The sequence below is a fragment of the Diabrotica virgifera genome, chromosome 1 (genome assembly GCF_917563875.1).
Source record: "Diabrotica virgifera virgifera chromosome 1, PGI_DIABVI_V3a".
In the NCBI taxonomy this organism is placed as follows: Eukaryota; Metazoa; Arthropoda; class Insecta; order Coleoptera; family Chrysomelidae; genus Diabrotica; species Diabrotica virgifera.
This window is the reverse complement of record NC_065443.1, coordinates 219266161-219285632: the sequence shown is the minus strand read 5'-3', so window position 1 is coordinate 219285632 and position 19472 is coordinate 219266161. Positions and strand designations below refer to the sequence as shown.

Below are 19472 nucleotides of genomic sequence, written 5' to 3'. Positions count from 1 at the left end.
CAGGACACTCAAATATCCAGGTAGCTGACTACTTTTTTTAATTATTGTAGACCTATGGGAAGAAAACTTTCCTGTTTCCTGCCTAGAGTTGGCGTCCGTTTTCTAACTAATAACAATTAATTGCAAAAAACGCGATTTTTTCGATTTTTTGCATCCCATTAAAAAGCTAATTAGTTGACATAAAATTACAAAACTTGATTTTTTAGAACATTGAAAAAGCTTCAAAATGACGATTTTTGAATTTTAAAAGTCAATTTGTTGCTTCGCAAATTTCAAAATAAATGAAAATTGATATTTGTTAATAACTTTTACTAAATTTAACTCAGAACTTTAGAGTTTCACCCAAAGTTGGATTAAAGGGTAGTTAACAAACCGTCAAATTTGAGACCGATCCATTAATTAGTTAAAAGGTTATTCCATTTGTTTATCTCAGAGACCTTTGTTTTGCAATAACATAAGATAGAAAATAATGAGGATAGGGCAATTCTGCTTATGCCAAATGAAAGTAGAAGAGTGATATTATCAAAATGTATTAAAAAAACATAAAAAAATTATTCAATATAGTCAAAAATTCTAATGTCTTTTAAATTTTGTAGTTTATAAACATTTAGAATACCTTTAAAAATATTGTCCGTAGAAAAATCTTTGTGTATATTCGAAAAACTAGTATTTTAACACGAATTTTTAAAAAAACAAAAAGAAAATTGCTTAGGTTCATTTGGGCCGAAGTTAGCCAAGTGTTTTTTTTAATTCACAGCTAATTTGTTTATAATAATTAGGGAATCTCATTGATGCCATTTTAAAGACTGGGATTTGTCTTTGAATTTGTAAACCAAAATTTGGTTTAAAAATTTGCAAAAATATTGTACCTTCACAGGACCCTCTACGAACTTTCAATGTAGTTCAAATGGTTACTAGGAGGAACCTACAAATCCACTGAGTGCAAATACCGAAAAAGCAATTTCAAACTATCACAGTTTTCTGTATCTCCGAATCTACTCAATGGATTTTGATCTTTCTTTTTTTAACTTGTAAGTAATTTGTTTATAAACTTGTTTATAAATTTATTAATTAATAAACAGTCTAATTTATTTAAACAGTTCTTGAAAAATTATTTTTTTTTCAATAATCTAGTGTTTTAATCATAGTATCATTAATGATCATAGAAAAAGTTATAGTACATTTTAATAAATTAATAATTTTTACTAAATAATAATTTACTAAAGATAATTTATTTATTAAGAGGAAACAGTAGCGATCAACAGGTAGCGAAAACGCGTTCCAAGATTGCGGCTGTAATTTTGAATATTTTTTCGAGATATTTGGCACACGTATTCGTAATATAATAAAGAATGGCGGTACAGAGCCCAATTTGAAAAATATATTAATATGTGGAAATTACTCTGTAATTAAATACAATATTAAAAAAACGAGCCTGTACCGCCATTAAAAAGAACAAAAAAATACACTTTCTTCAAATAAACTTTTTTATCCGATGCCTAGATTTTGTGTCATTTTGGAACTACTAAAATTTTTTATTTCATTAGTAGTTCCAAAATGACACAAAATCTAGGGATCGGATAAAAAATTTATTTGAAGAAAGTGTATTTTTTTGTTCTTCTTAATGGCGGTACAGGCTCGTTTTTTTTAATATTGTATTTAATTACAGAGTAATTTCCACATATTAATATATTTTTCAAATTGGGCTCTGTACCGCCATTCTTTATTATATTACGAATACGTGTGCCAAATATCTCGAAAAAATATTCAAAATTACAGCCGCAATCTTGGAACGCGTTTTGGCTACCTGTTGATGCTACTGTATCACCTTAAGGTATATCTTAACTTTTTATATGATTAATAACGATAGTAACAATAAAAAATGAGGTTTTGGGAAAAAAAATTTTTTTTCAAAAATTTTAATAAACATCTAAACAAATTGCATATTTGTAATGTACACAAAAAGTACATAAAAATTAAAAAAAGAAAGATCAAAGTCCATTTAGTAGATCCCGAGGTAGATATAGAAAATGATACTAGTTTTAAATTTTATTTTTAGTTTTTGAACTCGTGCATTTGTCGGCTTCCAGCTCCCCCTTCACTTACCACGACCAGTCACCATTTGAACTACATTTTTAGAAATTCGTGTAAAATACCAGTTTTTGGAATAATATGTAAAAAGATTTTTCTACGGACAATATTTTTAAATTTATTCAAAATGTTTATAAACTACCAAATTTTTACAATTTTTTACCAAAAACCTATAACTAATCCATTTGCACTAATGTAGTACCGAAGACCCTCGAAAATCCAGGAGCCCCTTTCATTGACCTTGAAAACCAGATGCTCCGAGAGTTGGCTCTGGTGGCATATTCGTGTCTAACGACCTCAAAAAACCCTCCAGTAATTCATTTGCCTCAATTAAATGCCGAAAACCATCGAAACTCTAGAAGATGACGTCCATTGCATTGGCCCTGGCCACCACGTGCTCCGGAGGTCAATTGTGATAGCATATTCGTGTTTAGCGATCCCAAAAATCCATGAGTAATCTTTTTATATCAATTTAATGCCGAAAACCCTCGAAACTCTAGAAGATGATGTCCGTTGAAGGTAAAAGTCAAAGTTAAATTCGCCATTGGATAGCCAGCAAAAAATCCTAGACTACTATAGTTGATTTTTTAACTAAGAGGAGTAAACTAAAAAGACAGATTCACACCCAAGAAATTTACTAGAAAAGTCACCAAATTCATCTTCTTTTTTCGTTGATCATATCAGCTTTCGATGATAATTCATACATATTATATTATACTAACACATCGTTAAAGAGTTCTAAAAACAAGTGTTTTTATATAAAAGAAGACTAAAACTCTAAAAATTAAACGAATAATACAGAAAACACAAAAAATCGCCGATATGCTTAATTAGCCTATAAAATGACAGAAGTGCCAAAATTTCATAAATTTCATTAGTGGCAAAATTTAATAACAGTGGAGTAAACTTGCCTGCGGTTCGACCTACGGCGCGGTAAATTTGAATCACTCCTCTTGGTTAAAAAACAAACAATAGTACTTTTATTTAATCCAAACTTCTACATGTTGCCAGATATCCAGTAACTCAGAGGATTGGAATACCCGGTAGATCTTATAATTTTCTGAATTTGTGCCTCTATATCTTGAAAATCCTCCATACGATCGAGATGTGCCCATGAGAACTTTTTATCAGGATGCTTCAAGGAGTATTTTCCCAAAGTATCAACTAAATCCACTGGGACCTGTTGCTCATAAGGTTTGTGCGGTGTACTTTGTCAGCTACCTGGATATTTCAGTGTCCCGAACATGGTCTACTCCTTGCTTATTTCCCTGAGTAACAACAATACACACATTAAGAATCTAAGAAGAATTATTAAAAGCCATAAAAAACCTGCACCAAGTAAACGAAGTGCTCAATAAAATGTGGATTCAAATACTATTGAATAAAATATCTTTAAAAATACTAAAAAGATGAAATAAAAAAACTACAAGGGAAATAAGGAAACCAGGGAGAAACGAATACTTATAAACATTAAGCGTTGTAGATGATCCATTAGTAACTCCTCAGGTCCCTGAAAATCTAAGTTATATGATGAAGAAACTCTAAGAACAATACACTAAATTAGAACTCCAGATTACTTGCATGATCGATAACGTAATAATAAAAGAACGGGCTAAAAAAAAACAAGGTGAAGAATTAGACTAAAAGAGACTAGAATTAGGTATATATAACAATGGAAAATTTTTGAATAACTTACGTTTTCCAGACGATACAGTAATACTGAAGGAAAATAATAATGATTTATAGAACGTAAAGCAACACCTCAATTTATATTGCCATCAATATCAACGGAATATGAACTTGAAGAAAACTAAGTTAATAATCATGACTAAATCGGCGGATGCAGCCATCCAACTGGTTATTGAACATATTATAATTGAGAGCTTGGATTCCTACAAATAATTGGGAATATGAATAACAGCAAATTAGGACCAAACCAAATAAGTCAAGGCACGTATTGAAATAGCACGTACAACGTACATTCTTCATTAAACGGAAAAAGTTTATTTGTTGTCTTGAGCCATCACTTACTTGCTGCAAATCCTATAATATCGCATTGAAAAAATATAACAACATTTAGTCTTCTACATTCGCGATTCCACTTAAACCCAGACCATTCAATATCAGGAAATTCACTCTGTATAATCTTTTCCTGCTCAAAATTAAGTCACATCTGCTAACAACCTCTTTCTTTTATAAAATCATCAGCAATGTGAACGGTAAAACGTCTTTGTTTAATTGTCCATCCTCCTCGGCTTAAGTGACTTGGGTCACGCTTTTCACTTATGGAATGACAAATTTGTTCCTGAACCCATCTTAGAAAGTAATAACACAAATCAAACTACATAATTGGCTTTAGCAGTGGAAAATTAAAAGGAGACGAGACATCTCGTTAATTTAAACAGACAAAATGTCTGTATGTGTATGTGTATGTAAACAAACGACCGCTTAAATTATAGAGAATGGGGAAACACGGACTTCAAATTATTGAATGTCAGCGGGCAACATTATCATTTATTCAACTTCAAATTACCGAAGGGGCCGATTAATATTGATTTTATTGCAGTTATGAAGCATTCTTAAAGGAACCGGGGAAAAAATTTTAAATTATCGAGAAATTCAAATTAACAAAAGTATACTGTAATAATTTTTTTCTACGAGCGTGCAAAAATGTCTACTTTCGCGCACGCATTTTAGTTTAGAAAGTTTCACTTTTCCGCACGCGTGTTACTTTTCCGCACGCGGTTTTTACTTTTCCGCACGCGTGTTAATTTAGATATGTTAATATGGCCTTAAAGTAATTATAATACATGCAATAAACTAATATTTAGATATTATTTACTAATTTATTTCAAATATATCTTATTGTGTTCCTGTTTTAATGAAATTAACACGACGAATCGATGAAATAAAATTATTTTGACATAATATTCGAAAGTCAAATCGGTAGACAATAACAGTCGTTTTGAATCATCGTCATGGAAACCAAGATCGTTGTCATGCTAATTATATTGAAAGTTTGGTTTTGACAACCCTGTCAAAGAATTAATTTGTGTATGTATTTTCATATTAATTAAATTAATTGATTAAGATTTGGTCATTTTCTAAAAACTCGTAGAAAAAATATTGTCTCTAACGCTTCCAGAAAGTCTCTTTTCCGCACTCGACTGCTTGCCGAACTCCCGCTTCGCGTCGTTCGGCAAACTGCAGTCGCGTGCGGAAAAGTATGACTTTCTGCACTTGTTAGGAAAATAGCTATTATCTACTCTATGTCATATTATGTATAAGCAGTATAAGTTTTAGTTTGTGAAAACTGTCATTATAGATAGCAGTGCGTGAAGGATTTAAAGTGTGCGTGAAGTAACAATGTATTAATGGGATTTACTTTTTCGCACCGTTTTTAACTTTCGCGTTGTCATGGTGACAATCCTTAACTTTCGCGTTGTCATGGTGATGACAATATGAGCAATGAATTACAACAAAAGTTTTGACAGTTTTGTGGTTTGAAAGTAGTTATAATTTTTAATTGTCAAAGTTCTAAAAATTGTAGAATAGAAATGAATTCCAGTGACGAAGAGTTACAGCTTTTTTATTTGTTTATCGTAGATAAAGTATTGTACGAAACTCTGCGTGAAGTACTTTTTGCGAACTTACGCGATTTATAGCACTCGCTCCGTTGTCGCTCGTGCTGTTTGCACGTCGTAGCGTCGTGCTCGTGAAGCATACTTCACGAACTGTTTCATAAATAACTCTTGGCCTATTAAAAGTTTTTAAGGTGATAAAACAGTTCTGTAAACTGCTAAATCATTCTACAATTTTTAATAGGTTTAGTACAATATAATATTAGGTTTGTTTTAGCATCAGTTTCAAACGGTTTGAAACCATCAGCGAATAGTGGACCAGCGCGAGTAGAGGGGATAGCACTGGTGAGTGTATTATGTTCTCTCACTGACCAACTGTTTGCTGACGGTTTCTGACTAGTTTGACTGTTTGCTAGAACAAACCTATTAATAGTCTCTCGTTTTATACAGCTAACGCGGCTTTGAGATTGTAGCAGGGTAGTCTGCTATATCTAGGGCCTACGGTATACAAGAAATGTAACAGGGCCAGTGCTACGCTTCATCCGCCTGTTATCACCCTTGGTTTTATAGACGAGCGGCAGCTACCCCTAAAATTATGTTTACCGACCACGAAAATCAACTTTAAGGTGAATGACCAATTTTGGTATCGAGGTCGCTGAATCCGAATATGAAGTTTATTTTTATTTAGAATAATTGGTGGAACATGTCTAAAAATCAAATTTTATGCAAAAATGCAAAAAATCAATTTTGATGATTTTTCATATTTACCTCACTGTATCTTTGGTCGGTGTAAATATTTCCTTTTGAAAATTTTACTGTGTCATCTCTGAAGTATTTAGATAACAATGAAATTTATCCACAATGTTGAAACAAATTACAATAAGAGTTGCTAATTTCTAAACATTTTGTCGTCAGATTTCGTCAGTTTCATGTTTATTTAAAAAAGTTGAGTGGCAAACTTTTTAGTTGATAATTTTAACCAATACAGCAATATTGTACATGAAGAAGTTTTCTGAAAAATTTCTTTAAGTCAAAATATGCAACAGAAAAAAAGTTATGTGACTTTATAGACGAGCAGCACAACCCAAAAAAAGCTTATTTCTCGAAATACTGACCACGGTTTCGTCAATGGCTAATTTTGATTATACTTTATGTTTTTGATGGTGCTGAAAACGAAAATTAGGTTTGTTTTGAATTTTACGTGGGGGAACATTGTCAAAATCGCAATTTTACCCTAAAAAAATGAAATCAGGTTTTTTTGCGTTGAACTCACTAAATCTCTGTTCCTTTTTAATATTTTTTTCTGAAATTTTTACAGTATAATATATATCTTGCCTTTATAAAGACAATGTGACCTGTTTCAGTATTTCTGTCTTATTATTAATGTCTTAAAAATTATGAATTGTTTAAAGTAAAAGATGCAGATTCCTGAATTGCAAAGTTTAATCGCAAAACTTGAGTAACAAAATTTGAAATTTGGCTTTTTAATCAACTTTATTTAAAAATGTAAAGTACCGAGAACAAAATGTTTTATAGAAAAAAAAATGGTGCAACTTTCAATTTTAAGAAAAACGTGATTTCCTTTTTTTGTATTTTTAGGGTAAAATGCGATTTTGACAATGTTCCCCCATCTTAAATTCAAAATAAACCTCATTTTCGTTTTCAGCACCATCAAAAACATAAAGTATGATCAAAATTAGCAATTCACCACACCGTGATCAATATCTCGAGAAATAAGCGTTTTTGGGGGAGTGCCACTCGTCTATAAAGTCACATAACTTTTTTTATATTGCATATTTTGACTTTAAATTTTCCAGAAAACTTCTTCATGTCTTATGTTTTAATGCTGTGTTGATTAAAATTATAAACTAAAAAGTTTGTCACCCAACCTTTTTAAATAATCATGAAACTAACTAAATCTGACGACAAATTGTTGAAAAATTAACAACTTCTCTTTTAATTTGTTTGAATATCTCGGACAAATCTCATTGTTATCTAAATTTTTCAATGATGACACAATAAAATTCTCAAAAGGAAATATTTACAGCCACCAAAGATACAGCGAGGTAAGTATGAAAAATCATCAAAATGATTTTTCACATTTTTGCATAAAATTTGATTTGTGAACATGTTCCATTAACTCTAGATAAAAATAAATTTCATATTCGGATTCAGCGACCTCGAAAACATAAAGATTCATCAAAATTTGCCATTCACCTATCATGGTCGCTTTTTCGATTTATAAGCCTCAAATTAGGGGTGTGCCGCTCGCCTATTACCCAAGGTACTCAGTTTATTTAGGCTGAGTCGAAGTAGGGCATATAGACCTTTTTAAACTATCTAGCTCTTCTCTCCGGCGCTTGGATTCGAACCCCGGCCCACCTGCATGGAAGTCAGATACCCTACCACCTGAGCTACTTGGGCCATTTTGTCACTTAAAAATAACAAAATGGCAATAAAAACTGGCATTAGCCAATATTAGATAGGTAGTGTGTGACGATTTCACAAAATTGATAATTTTAAATAAATTTTTCAATTAGAAAGTTCAACTCGTTAGTTTTAACGTAAGATTCTTCTAAAATGTTAAATAAAGAATATTGTATTGACACACACCTTGTCTTAATAAAAATATTATTAATATTTTGTACATATTCAATGTTTTTTTTTTTTTAGAAAGAGCAATAAGTCGGCAGAGTCTGAACGCATGTTAAGAAAATGCATTTTATTGGATCCCAGATTTACTCCTGCGTACATGGAACTTGCAAAACTTAGAGGACCTAATGATCAGAGTGTAAATCAACTCTTGAAGCAAGCGGTCGACATGAATCCCACAGATCCCTATTTTACTACAAATTTTGGACATTGGTTGATTAGGAAAGGTAAGTAGAATACATTTTGAGCTATGATCTCGATACACCAGTAAACAAAAAGGCCAATAATTGTGAGTGCAATTGATTCTGTACAGTGAATATCGCAAATTTCAAATAATGGTGCTAAAACGAGCCATTGGTCAGCGTCGGGGATTGTAAAAATCTGTATCGAAAAAATAAAGAATGGAACAGTAAGAGTAAATACTAGATTAGTGAATTTCGATAGTTTCGTAGTTTTTCTGTTTAATAATATAATGTTAGATGTCGATTCAATACAATGCATTAGTCGGGAGTTCTTAGAAACCATTACAAACCTTTTCCGTGAATGCCGTATTAAAAATATTTCCAGTGAGTTAAGGAATTTTACAAACAAACTGATAGATTGACAGTGGAAATTCCTTGGTCTGCGGTTATAGCTGGCAATAAAAGACGCAAAAAACAACAAGGCACCCGGCGAAGATCTAACAACAGCCGAACATTTTAAACACCTAAGTGACGATGCTGTCAGGAAATGAACCTACCTCTTTAACACTATATATGAACATGGCACTCTACCACATGACTGGCTAACATCCACATATTTAGCTCTTCATAAAAAACAGAAAGCAAGAAAATGTGAAGATCATCGAACTGTATCCCTAATGAGTCATGCCGCTAAGAATCTTATGCGAGTGAATTTATAACCACATTCACAATAAGTGTGAAGAATACCTGAGTCGTTCTCAATATGGTTTTAGAAAAGGTACAGGCACCAGAGAAGCAATTATGGGATTGACACTAATGGCAGAAAGGTATCTCGAGGTTCAAAAACAACTACTGTATGTGTGCTTTGTCGATTATAGAAAGGCCTTCGACCGCATTAGATACAAAAATTGATTAAACACCGTACTATCAGAAGAAACTCACAGGCTGGTCTTGAATATTAATCTTTCCAAAACCAAAATCATGGTATTCCACAAGAACCCCCATGAACAAATTACACCCAACATACAAATCAATGTTATCACCCTTCAGAGCTCCAAAAACTTCATATACCTGGGCAGAGAGCTAAACAGTCAGCTAGACCACTCAAAAGAAATTAGAAGACGCATTGAAATAGCAAGATCTGGCTTCATGAACATGCGTAAAATGCTCTGTAACCCCAAGCTATCAGTCACAATAAGATTGAGAACACTAAAGTGTTATGTGTGGTTTCTATTACTATATGGCTGTGAGACCTGGACATTAAAACACCATGATGTCAACAAACTGAATCCATTCGAAATGCAAGAATGCTAAGAATAAGCTGGACCAGCAAAAATACAAATGAAGAAGTACTGGAAATAATCAACACACGTCCTCATCTGGTTAATACAATCAAAATTAGAAAGACGCCATATCTAGGACACATAATGTGCCATAGGGAATTTGAGCAGCTTCAGGTAATATTAGAAGGCAAAATCGAAAGTAAAAGGGGTATAGGAAGAAAAAAAAATCCTGGCTCCGAAACATGAGAGATTGGACCCACACAACAGGGAATGACTTAATTCATCAAGCCCAGAACAGAGAGAAATTTGCCATATTGATCACCAACCTCAATAGAGAAGGCACTTAGCAGGAGGAGGCGGTTATAGCAAATATTTTTGTACGAAAATTCGATCAAAATAAAACCGTACGAATAGCATGTAAATAGCCACTGTGTTGATTTCCTTATGTAAATGAGACATAATATAACGTAGAGGCTAGGAAAAGATGAACTTCCATATTTATGTTTTTTTAATTTCCGTCAATATTGACTTCACTATGAAAACAGAAAAAACAAACCGAGCACAAAAAGCATAGGGTTGGCCGCCGAGATTCTGTAGCATAGCGCCACCAGGTATATGTATAGAGAAACCAAAAAACAGAAGATATTACAAACTGTGGATGAAAACGCACGGGTAATAAACTCTGAAGTAGATCATCACCCTAAACATATTAGTCCAGTCGGGTTAGACGAATAACAGGCCTAACCTTGCATTAGGAGCTGCCCCAAATTTCATTTTTTTAATCTTTAGGGGGGGTCAATAGTAGTGTAAATTTAAAATCTCAACTGAATTCAGCCATTGCGTTAGAGAATCGTTTTTGCTCAATATCTCCGCTATTTTAAACTTTTCGACAAAAAGTATAACAACCAAAATTGTTGAAAATGTAATTTTCCATCATTTCTATTTTTACAATTTTTTCGTGCCATCGAAATTTTCCGAGTTATAGCGGAAAATAGTGACAGTTATATATAAATAGAGCATAATTATTGAATTATCTCGTTTATTGTTAGTTTTACGACAAAAATGTTCCTATATAAAAATAGAGAGAATTGAATTCTACACAATTTTAGTTTCTTTCATTTTTTTGCTTAAGTTAATATTTAAAGACCTGATTGATTTTTTAGCAATTGTTTTTGTTCAATATCTACTCCATTTTCAATTTAAATTGTTCCAAATATGATTTCCTACAATTTCTTTTTAACAATTTTGTTTCATGCGGTTGATATTTTCCGAGTTAAGTGGGAAAATAGTAAAAAGTGGTGGGGGGAGCATAATTACTGAATACCGTTGTTACTTAATATCTCCGCCATTTTCAACTTTTCGATAAAAACGGTAGGAACTAAAATTATTGGAAACGCAATCTCCTACAATTTCTTTTTCACAATTTTTTTATGCGATCAATATTCTCCGAGTTAAGGAGGAAAATAGTAGAAGCGGAGGGGAAGCATAATTATTGAATTGTCTTATTTATTATTAACTTTACGACACAATTATACATAAACAAAAATAAAGATAATTATAATTTATACAATTTTTGAAACTTCCAATGAAACACCAACCAAACTAAGCACATAAAAAACATAAATAATAACTTATTATGCATTAAGTTTACTTAACTTTATTAAATAGCCGGTTTTATTGGTTGAATTTGTCTGTCGATAATTAAGTTTGATGTCAGCTAACATAATATTTTAATATTTCAACATTTTTTTTTAATTTTGGACCCCGTTGGGGGAAATTTTCCCATTCCCCCTCCTTTTAGACCCGCCACTGGTTCTCTTGAAAAATTTTAGTAAATCGTAATTGCAACAATTTCAGTCCTTACACTTTTTGTCGAAAAGTTGAAAATGGGGAAGATATTGAACAAAAAGCATTGCTTTAAAATCAATCGAGTCTTACGCTCGCGCATTTACCGCATACGTACTAACTTAAATATTGATTTTATCAAAAAAACGAAAGAGATCAAAATTGTTAAAAATTTATGTAACCTTCATTTTTGTATAGGCTAAATTTGTTGTAGAAGTAATAGTAAACGGGATAATTCAATAAAAAAATAATTATGCTTTAACTGTCACTGTTTTTCCCCATAGCTCGGAAAATATGGACCTCACGAAAAAATTATAGTAAACGAAATTAAAAAAAAGCGCATTTTCAATAATTTCATTTTATATATTTTTTGTCAAAAAGTTGAAAATGGCGGAGATATTGAGCAAAAACGGTTCTCGTTTAAAATCAAGATGGCGGCTAACGCAACAGTAAAATTCAGTCGAGATTTTAAATTTATACTACTATTGACCCCCCTAAAGATCAGAAAAATAAAATTTGGGGCAGCTCCTAATGCAAGGTCAAATGGTATCCCGACTGGGCTATATAGTAAGAGAGTTATCAATAGGGCTTTTCATCGATTGTCATTTGTTTCGAGCTTCTGTCATATGTTACATAATATTAATATAGCTACGTCATACGTCTTTGGTTTGTATTATTGGTAGATACCAATAACGTATGACGTAGATATATTAATATTATGTGACACATGACAGAAGCTCGAAACAAATGACTGTGAATGAAAAGCCCTATATACGATGAAATCAGCAAGTGAAAAGATCCCGGGCCTAGAATATAGCTAAGAATATAACAGAAGCAGTTCTAGATATAATTTTGCACAATTATTAATGACTTCTAAAAAAGCAACTTTTGCTACTTAATAATAACAAATGGCAATAAAAACCGACATGGACCATCAAACTACTAAAACAAAATTCTGAAAATATTTAAAGAGTGGAATAACTCATCACAAGTTTAGCTTGTCTGGTGCCTTTATACAGTCTGAAACAAGGTTGGAAAGTTGAACACACAAAGCACATGTGGAATATATAGACGTTCTGATACGATATATTAATCTAACCACAATAAAGAAATAAATAAAATTACTCCTTCTTTCCAAGGAAATCTCCAAAGTCAAAAGGACAATAATAGCCTTGCCACACGTTTACATAAAAATAGGCGAGGCGAAGGTAGAGTATTTGCGAGTTAAAAATAACTGCTCTGACTCAAAACTGTTGAGTCTATATGTCTCAACAAAGGTGGAATTGTTAATTTTCTGTATGCGATAATTATTATTAGCGCCGGATTCCACTTGCGGTTTTCGAGTCGCGCGATTGTTTTGTCGCGAAGATTGAATACACTCTTTCGAATACAAGTCAATCCACGATTATCTAGTCGCAAATGGATTGACTTGTACCTGAAACAATGTGTTCTATCTTCACGACAAAACAATCGCGCGACTATAAATCGCAAGTGGAGTCCGACGCTTAGTGAGCGACAGAACGTGAAGTCGACTGTCTAGTAGGGTGGGTCGAAAAAAATCGATATTTTTTTTTCGGATCGTAATACCGCGGAAAAGTTGCTAAATGGTATGACTAAAAAGGGGAAAAAATATTAAAATTATCGGATGTTATCTTCCGTTCGCGCATAAGCTCTAAAGTTTTGAAAAAAATAATTTTTTTTTGAAAATTTGTAATAATTTTTTTTTACGATATTTAATATGTAATAGTGAAAAATTTCATCTACGACACACTAATAAAGTAATATAAAAATACCGGTATTGCACTTCAACATCTTCCGTTCGCGCATGGACATCCAAATATAGCCAAAATACAAGAAAATCGGATTTTTGTCCTATTTTCTTTTCATGTATAGTTACAGATATCAATAATGTAATACCTAATATCTGATTATACATGTTCTGATAGTTAAAGAAAAAAATTCAGACGTAATTAGGCTTGGTTTTTCGATCGCGCACAGCGATACAAAACTTACTGTCAGCGCCACTAGCGGGTCAACGACCCACGCCGCGTCACGTGATACCCCCTCTCCGCTGCAGGCAGCCATTACACTGGTCCGCCGCGCAATTTTGTGTGCCAGTCTGCTGTTGTCTCTTGAGTGCGGTGGATGTGTTGCGTAGTGTGTGTTCCAAATTTCATATTTTGGTGTAGTTTTTTGAACAATTGTGCAATGAATGATGGCATTATCAAAGACAGTGATCACTAGACAAGAATTCCAGTGTCCGTTTTTCGGTACACCAAGAGACTTGCCGCCTAACAAGCTCCCTATAGGAGAGGACGTTCTTCGATGTATATCGAATGAGAGGTATAATTTAGCAGTTAAAGTAAACAACAAAAGAGTTAGTTTTGGACAAGTAGCCAATACAGTAGCTGGCAAAATAGTGTGTTTGTACAATAGAGCATCAATTCCCACCGTAAGTGATAAGAGAGTAGTACAACTGTTGACTGCACTGCATGACAAGTATTATAGTTTAAGAAAATCTCATACTCGAGACAAAAACAAGGAAGTCTTTAAGAGAAACCTTGATGATTTTAAGAAAAAATGCTGTTTGCTTTTTGACATTGCGGCATGCAAATGCCCCATTGCCCTTGAATGTACCTGTCATAAAACATCGGATCAATGCCAGTGTATCTGCTCAATAACTTGTACTTGTGAAAAGCTTAAAAAAATACCTTTACTTGAGCTGAAATTTATCTATTCACTACGCACTCACGGCATTGGCAAAATTGGAGGTGTGGACTTAAATGAAACAAAGAAACGTGCCAAATCTTTACAGAGGAAATCTCGTTCCAGCTGTCCAAAACCAAAAGTAGATGTCCAAGTTTCCGAAACTGAACAACGTGATGAATCCTTGACCTCCAGTGACGATTGCAGTGACAGTGACCAAGAATTCATACCTGAATCTCCAAAAAAGAAATCCGGTTGGCAAATGAGGATTAACCTTAAATCTACTGCATTAACTAGTGATCGTTACGGTGTTTCCGATCGTGCTACAGCAGCAATAGCCTCAAGTGTTTTGCAGGACGTTGGCGTGGTAACTAATAGCGACAATTCACAAGTAGTTGACAAGTGTAAAATAAGAAGAGAAAAACACAATGTTAGGGCTGATTTGTCCAGTTCTATAACAGAAAATAAGCTAATTGGGCTATATTTTGATGGCCGTAAAGACGACACTATTGTGGTACAAGAGGCACATTCAAAACGATTTAAAAGAGTGGTAAAGGAGGAACATTACGTGCTTATACAAGAACCTGGTAATATATTTCTGGGTCACGTGACCCCGAATTCAGGAAGTTCAGAGGATATTGCGACCTCTATTATATCCTATTTGACAAGCAATGACATTTCTTTGGACGAATTAGTCGTTATTGGCTGTGATGGCACCAATGTTAACACCGGATTGAAAAACGGTATAATACGCCGTATTGAAACACACTTAGGTAAGCCTCTGCAATGGGCAGTTTGTCTTCTTCATTTTAATGAACTACCCTTCCGCCATTTATTTCAGTATTTAGATGGTAAGTCGACCGGGCCAAATTCTTTGAAAGGACCGATTGGTGGGAAATTGATCAAATGTGAAACACTTCCAGTAGTGCAGTTTGAAAGTATTGATTGCCAAATCCCTGAGATAGACAAAAAAACTCTTAGTAAGGATCAGAAGTATTTGCTGGAAATATCAGAAGCGATTAAATCAGGTGAATGCCCAAAAGATTTATCAATCAGGGATCCAGGACCTTTGTCTCACTCAAGGTGGCTAACAACAGCGAACCGTGCTTTAAGACTCTACATTAGTCAAGAAAATCCAACTGCTGAGTTCCAGGAAATAGTAATATTCATTCTGAAGTCATATATATGCCGATGTGGTTTTGTATTAAGAAGACCAAACTTTTTACTGATGGCCCTAAGCTCGTGCACCAATGTATTGAAACCTCAAGATATCTTAAAGATGAACTCAAAGCTGTAATTGACCCAGTTATAGAGAGAAATGGGTTCTTTGCGCATCCAGAACATGTTATGATTACTATGACTCAAGATCCCAGAAAACATATAAGAGAACTGGGCCTCCGCCGCATCATTAAGGCAAGAGAAAGAGACCAAAAGAGGAAAACAATTCGAACGTACGTGGCACCTAAGCTAAACTTTTCCGCAACAGACTACACGGAATTAAATTATTGGACAAACTGTGAATTTTCTTCGCCGCCTCTATTGAAAGATGTCACTGATGATGAACTGAAAACCTACATCAAAACAGAAGAAGTACCGAAGTGGGAAATCCTATCACAGAAGATGCCAGTCCATACTCAAGCAGTGGAGAGAAGCGTCAAGTTGGTGAGCGAGGCTTCTGCTAAGGTTTGCGGATCTGCAGCTCGAGACGGGTACATAAGAACGACACTTAAGTCAAGGTCCACGATGCCAGCCTTTGATAACAAAAGACAGTTCAAACTACCAGACATGTAATCTATTCGTAAGTGAAATATGTACTTTGTATTTATTGGATAATACATCAATAATATGTTGAAGCTTGTATATATTTATTTTTCCTAAGTCCACATTTTTGAGGTTTTCAACACTTTTTTGCTATTTTTACAGCCCATGCGCGAACGGAAGATGTTAAAACTCATTACCAGTATTTTTATATTAATTCATTAGTGTGTCGTAGATGACATTTTTCCCTATTACATATTAAATATCGTAATAAAAAAAATTATTAAAAATTTCCAAAAAACTTTAATTTTTTCAAAATTTAATCAAACTTTAGAGCTCATGCGCGAACGGAAGATAACATCCGATAATTTTAATATTTTTTCCCCTATTTAGTCATACCATTTAGCAACTTTTCCGCGGTATTACGATCCGAAAAAAAAATATCGATTTTTTTCGACCCACCCTACTGTCTAGTCTCATTTGATAAAAGGTATAACTTCTATACAGTATGGTGCAAATGAAAGGAATAAATTCGATATTTAGATGTTATTCGAAGTCCTTTAGATTTTTATTTTTAAATTATTTTTTGACATATATATTTTCATACTCAGCAGTAAAATGTATTTTGGATTAAATAAATTACATACATTCTTCTTTTTTTTGTCAAATAATTTAATAAAAAAAAGAATGTGTGTGTACTTTATACGCACGTTAGACGTTATACTTTTATTATAATATAATCTAACTTCATATTATGATTTCAACGAAATCAATAAATCTACTTTAAACAGTTTTTTTGTATTGTATTTAAATATTAAACTAATTTTAGAAAGAACTAAAAAATACCAAAAATTTAAAAAAGAAAAAAATAAGACTTTGTCCGGATTTCAACGGGGGACCTCTCGATCCGTAGGCGAATGCTCTACAGATGAGCTACCACCGGTGTGTATACATACGATCATTTCTCGTACATAATTACAATCACGGTGACAGATTGATTAATTGAAAATGAATATTTATTAAACATATTACGAGGAAGAAAAATCCACAGACACAAACATTATTCTTCTTCTTTTTCTTCCTTCTTGTATGTAGGCTTTAAAGCCTGTTTCTTCTTCAATATTATCCTCCTAAATTGTTTAGGTTATCGCACCACATTTTTCTTGGTCTTCCAATACTTCTTCGTCCATTTGGTGACTTATCTCGTGCTATTCGTACTATCCTATCATCTGCCATTCTACGAATGTGTTCGTTCCACTCCTATTTCCGTTTTGTCACCTATCCATTTATGTCTTCTATATTGCATGATCTTCTTATGTTTTCGCTCCTCTCCCTATCCAACAGACTTTTCCCTGATATTCGTCGGAGTATTTTCATCTCTGTTGTTTCTAGTAGTCGTCTCGTTTTAGATGTGTCAGGCCTTGTCTCCGCCGTGTATGTTAATATAGGTGTAATTGCTGCTTTATAGATTCTTGCTTTTGTGTCTGGTCTTAAGTGTTTGTTCTTCCAGATTGTGTCATTAAGAGATCCCGCCGCTTTACTTGCTTTTAAGCTTTGTTGTCGTACTTCCTCTTCAACATCTCCGTAACTGGTTATATCTCCGTGTCACAAAAGTTATAATAAATATATTTACTAAAAACACTAATAATATATTCTTTTCACGCACACCTTATTTGTGCTACATAACTTGAAAGATGTAGCGACTAGTACCATACTGTCGGTGTGCGCATGCGCCCAGAAAAACAAAAATTCACTCTCGTGCCTAAAGAAGTATAACTTCAAACATTTTTTGGACACCCTTATGTTAATGTTTATATTATTGAATAGAGAATTGAATAAACTTTCAAATAAGCTACCACAGGACCCCTATTCTCATTTAAAAAAATCATGGATCCCATCACGCCCATATGGATGACGTCACAAATATGTATGATATACAGTGAGCACGTAAAGGTTGGAATACATTTATTTTCTCGAGAATGGTCGATTTTGGAAAAAAAATCACGAAAGAGGTCAATTTAATTTTTAAATTACGACTTTTTGGCATATATATCATACTAGTGACATCACCCATTTGGGCGTGATGACGTCATCGATGATTTTTTTAAATAAGGATAGGGGTCGTGTGATAGCTCATCTGAAAGGTAATTCAATTCTCTATTCTGTAATATAAACATTAACATAGTTATTTATACAGGGTGTCAAAAAAAATGTTTTTGGATTAAATTTATTGAGATAAAAAGAAGAATATGTGTAATTTATCTAATTCAAAATACATTTTACTGCTCTCAGAAAACAGAAAAAATGTTTATTTCAAAAAGAATCATTATTTTCGCTTAAATTAATTGCTCAAACTGCCAAGAGGCTGGTGGACGGCTGTTTTAATATTGAATTCAAGCTAAAAAAAATATTTATTTGTCAAATAAACCTTTTTTCCTGTTTTATGATAGCCGTAAAATGTATTTTGAATTAACTTAATTCAAAAAAAATGTTTTTGGACACCCTGTATAAATAAATATATTAATGTTTATATTACTGAATATAGAATTAAATTACCTTTCAAATGAGCTATGTCACGAGCCCTACTCTTATTTAAAAAATCATCTATGACGTCATCACGCCCAAATGGGTGACGTCACTAGTATGATATATATGCCAAAAAATCGTAATTTAAAAATAAAAATTGACTTGTATCGGGATTTTTTTCCAAAATCGTCCATTTTCGCGAAAATGAATTTATTCCAACCTTTACGTGCTCACTGTATATCCTATATGTCAAAAAATCATAATTTAAAAATAAAAATCGACCTGTTTCAGGATTTTTCCTTAAAGTCGCTGGCTTACGAAATAACGAATTTATTCCTTTCATTTGCACCATACTGTGTAATAAACTATAATTATTGCAATACTATAAATCTGTTCTTTTGTTTATATTACGTACATTTTGGTTTTTTTTATTATAATAATTATATTTTCTAGGTAATTATCGAGAGGCGCTCTGGCATTATTGGCGATCTTTACAAATTTCTCCAACTCACCAAGAGGCAATACTAGGAGCAGCTAAGCTACTACAGAAATTTGGACAAAAAGCTAGACTTTTTCAATTAATTACAAGGTAATATACCCACTAAATTACATACATAGAAATCCAGAAACCCAATAAAATATTTATTGTGTTAACGCCCGATTTCATAATCAGTTAAAGTGGACTTTAAATTTTAAGTTGGTACCTTTATCAATGCAATTCATATGGGTAAATGTCAACTTTAAAGTGAACTTTAGTTAATGTTCACTTTAAGTTGATTATGAAACCGACCGTAAAGCTTTACCGATGTAAATTCTAAACAAGTAGGTGAGGTGCACTCACCTTGTCT

General features: G+C 33.1%; 1 protein-coding gene across 1 annotated transcript in view; it reads left to right on the top strand.

The window, feature by feature from the left end:
- Positions 1–19472, top strand: part of LOC126882459 (protein O-mannosyl-transferase TMTC1-like) — a 124888-nt gene that overhangs the window by 93021 nt on the left and 12395 nt on the right. Inside the window, exons 3-4 of the mRNA XM_050647423.1 lie at positions 8346–8551; positions 19078–19213. Coding sequence (XP_050503380.1) covers positions 8346–8551; positions 19078–19213 — 342 coding nt within the window. The remainder of the gene's footprint in view (positions 1–8345; positions 8552–19077; positions 19214–19472) is intronic.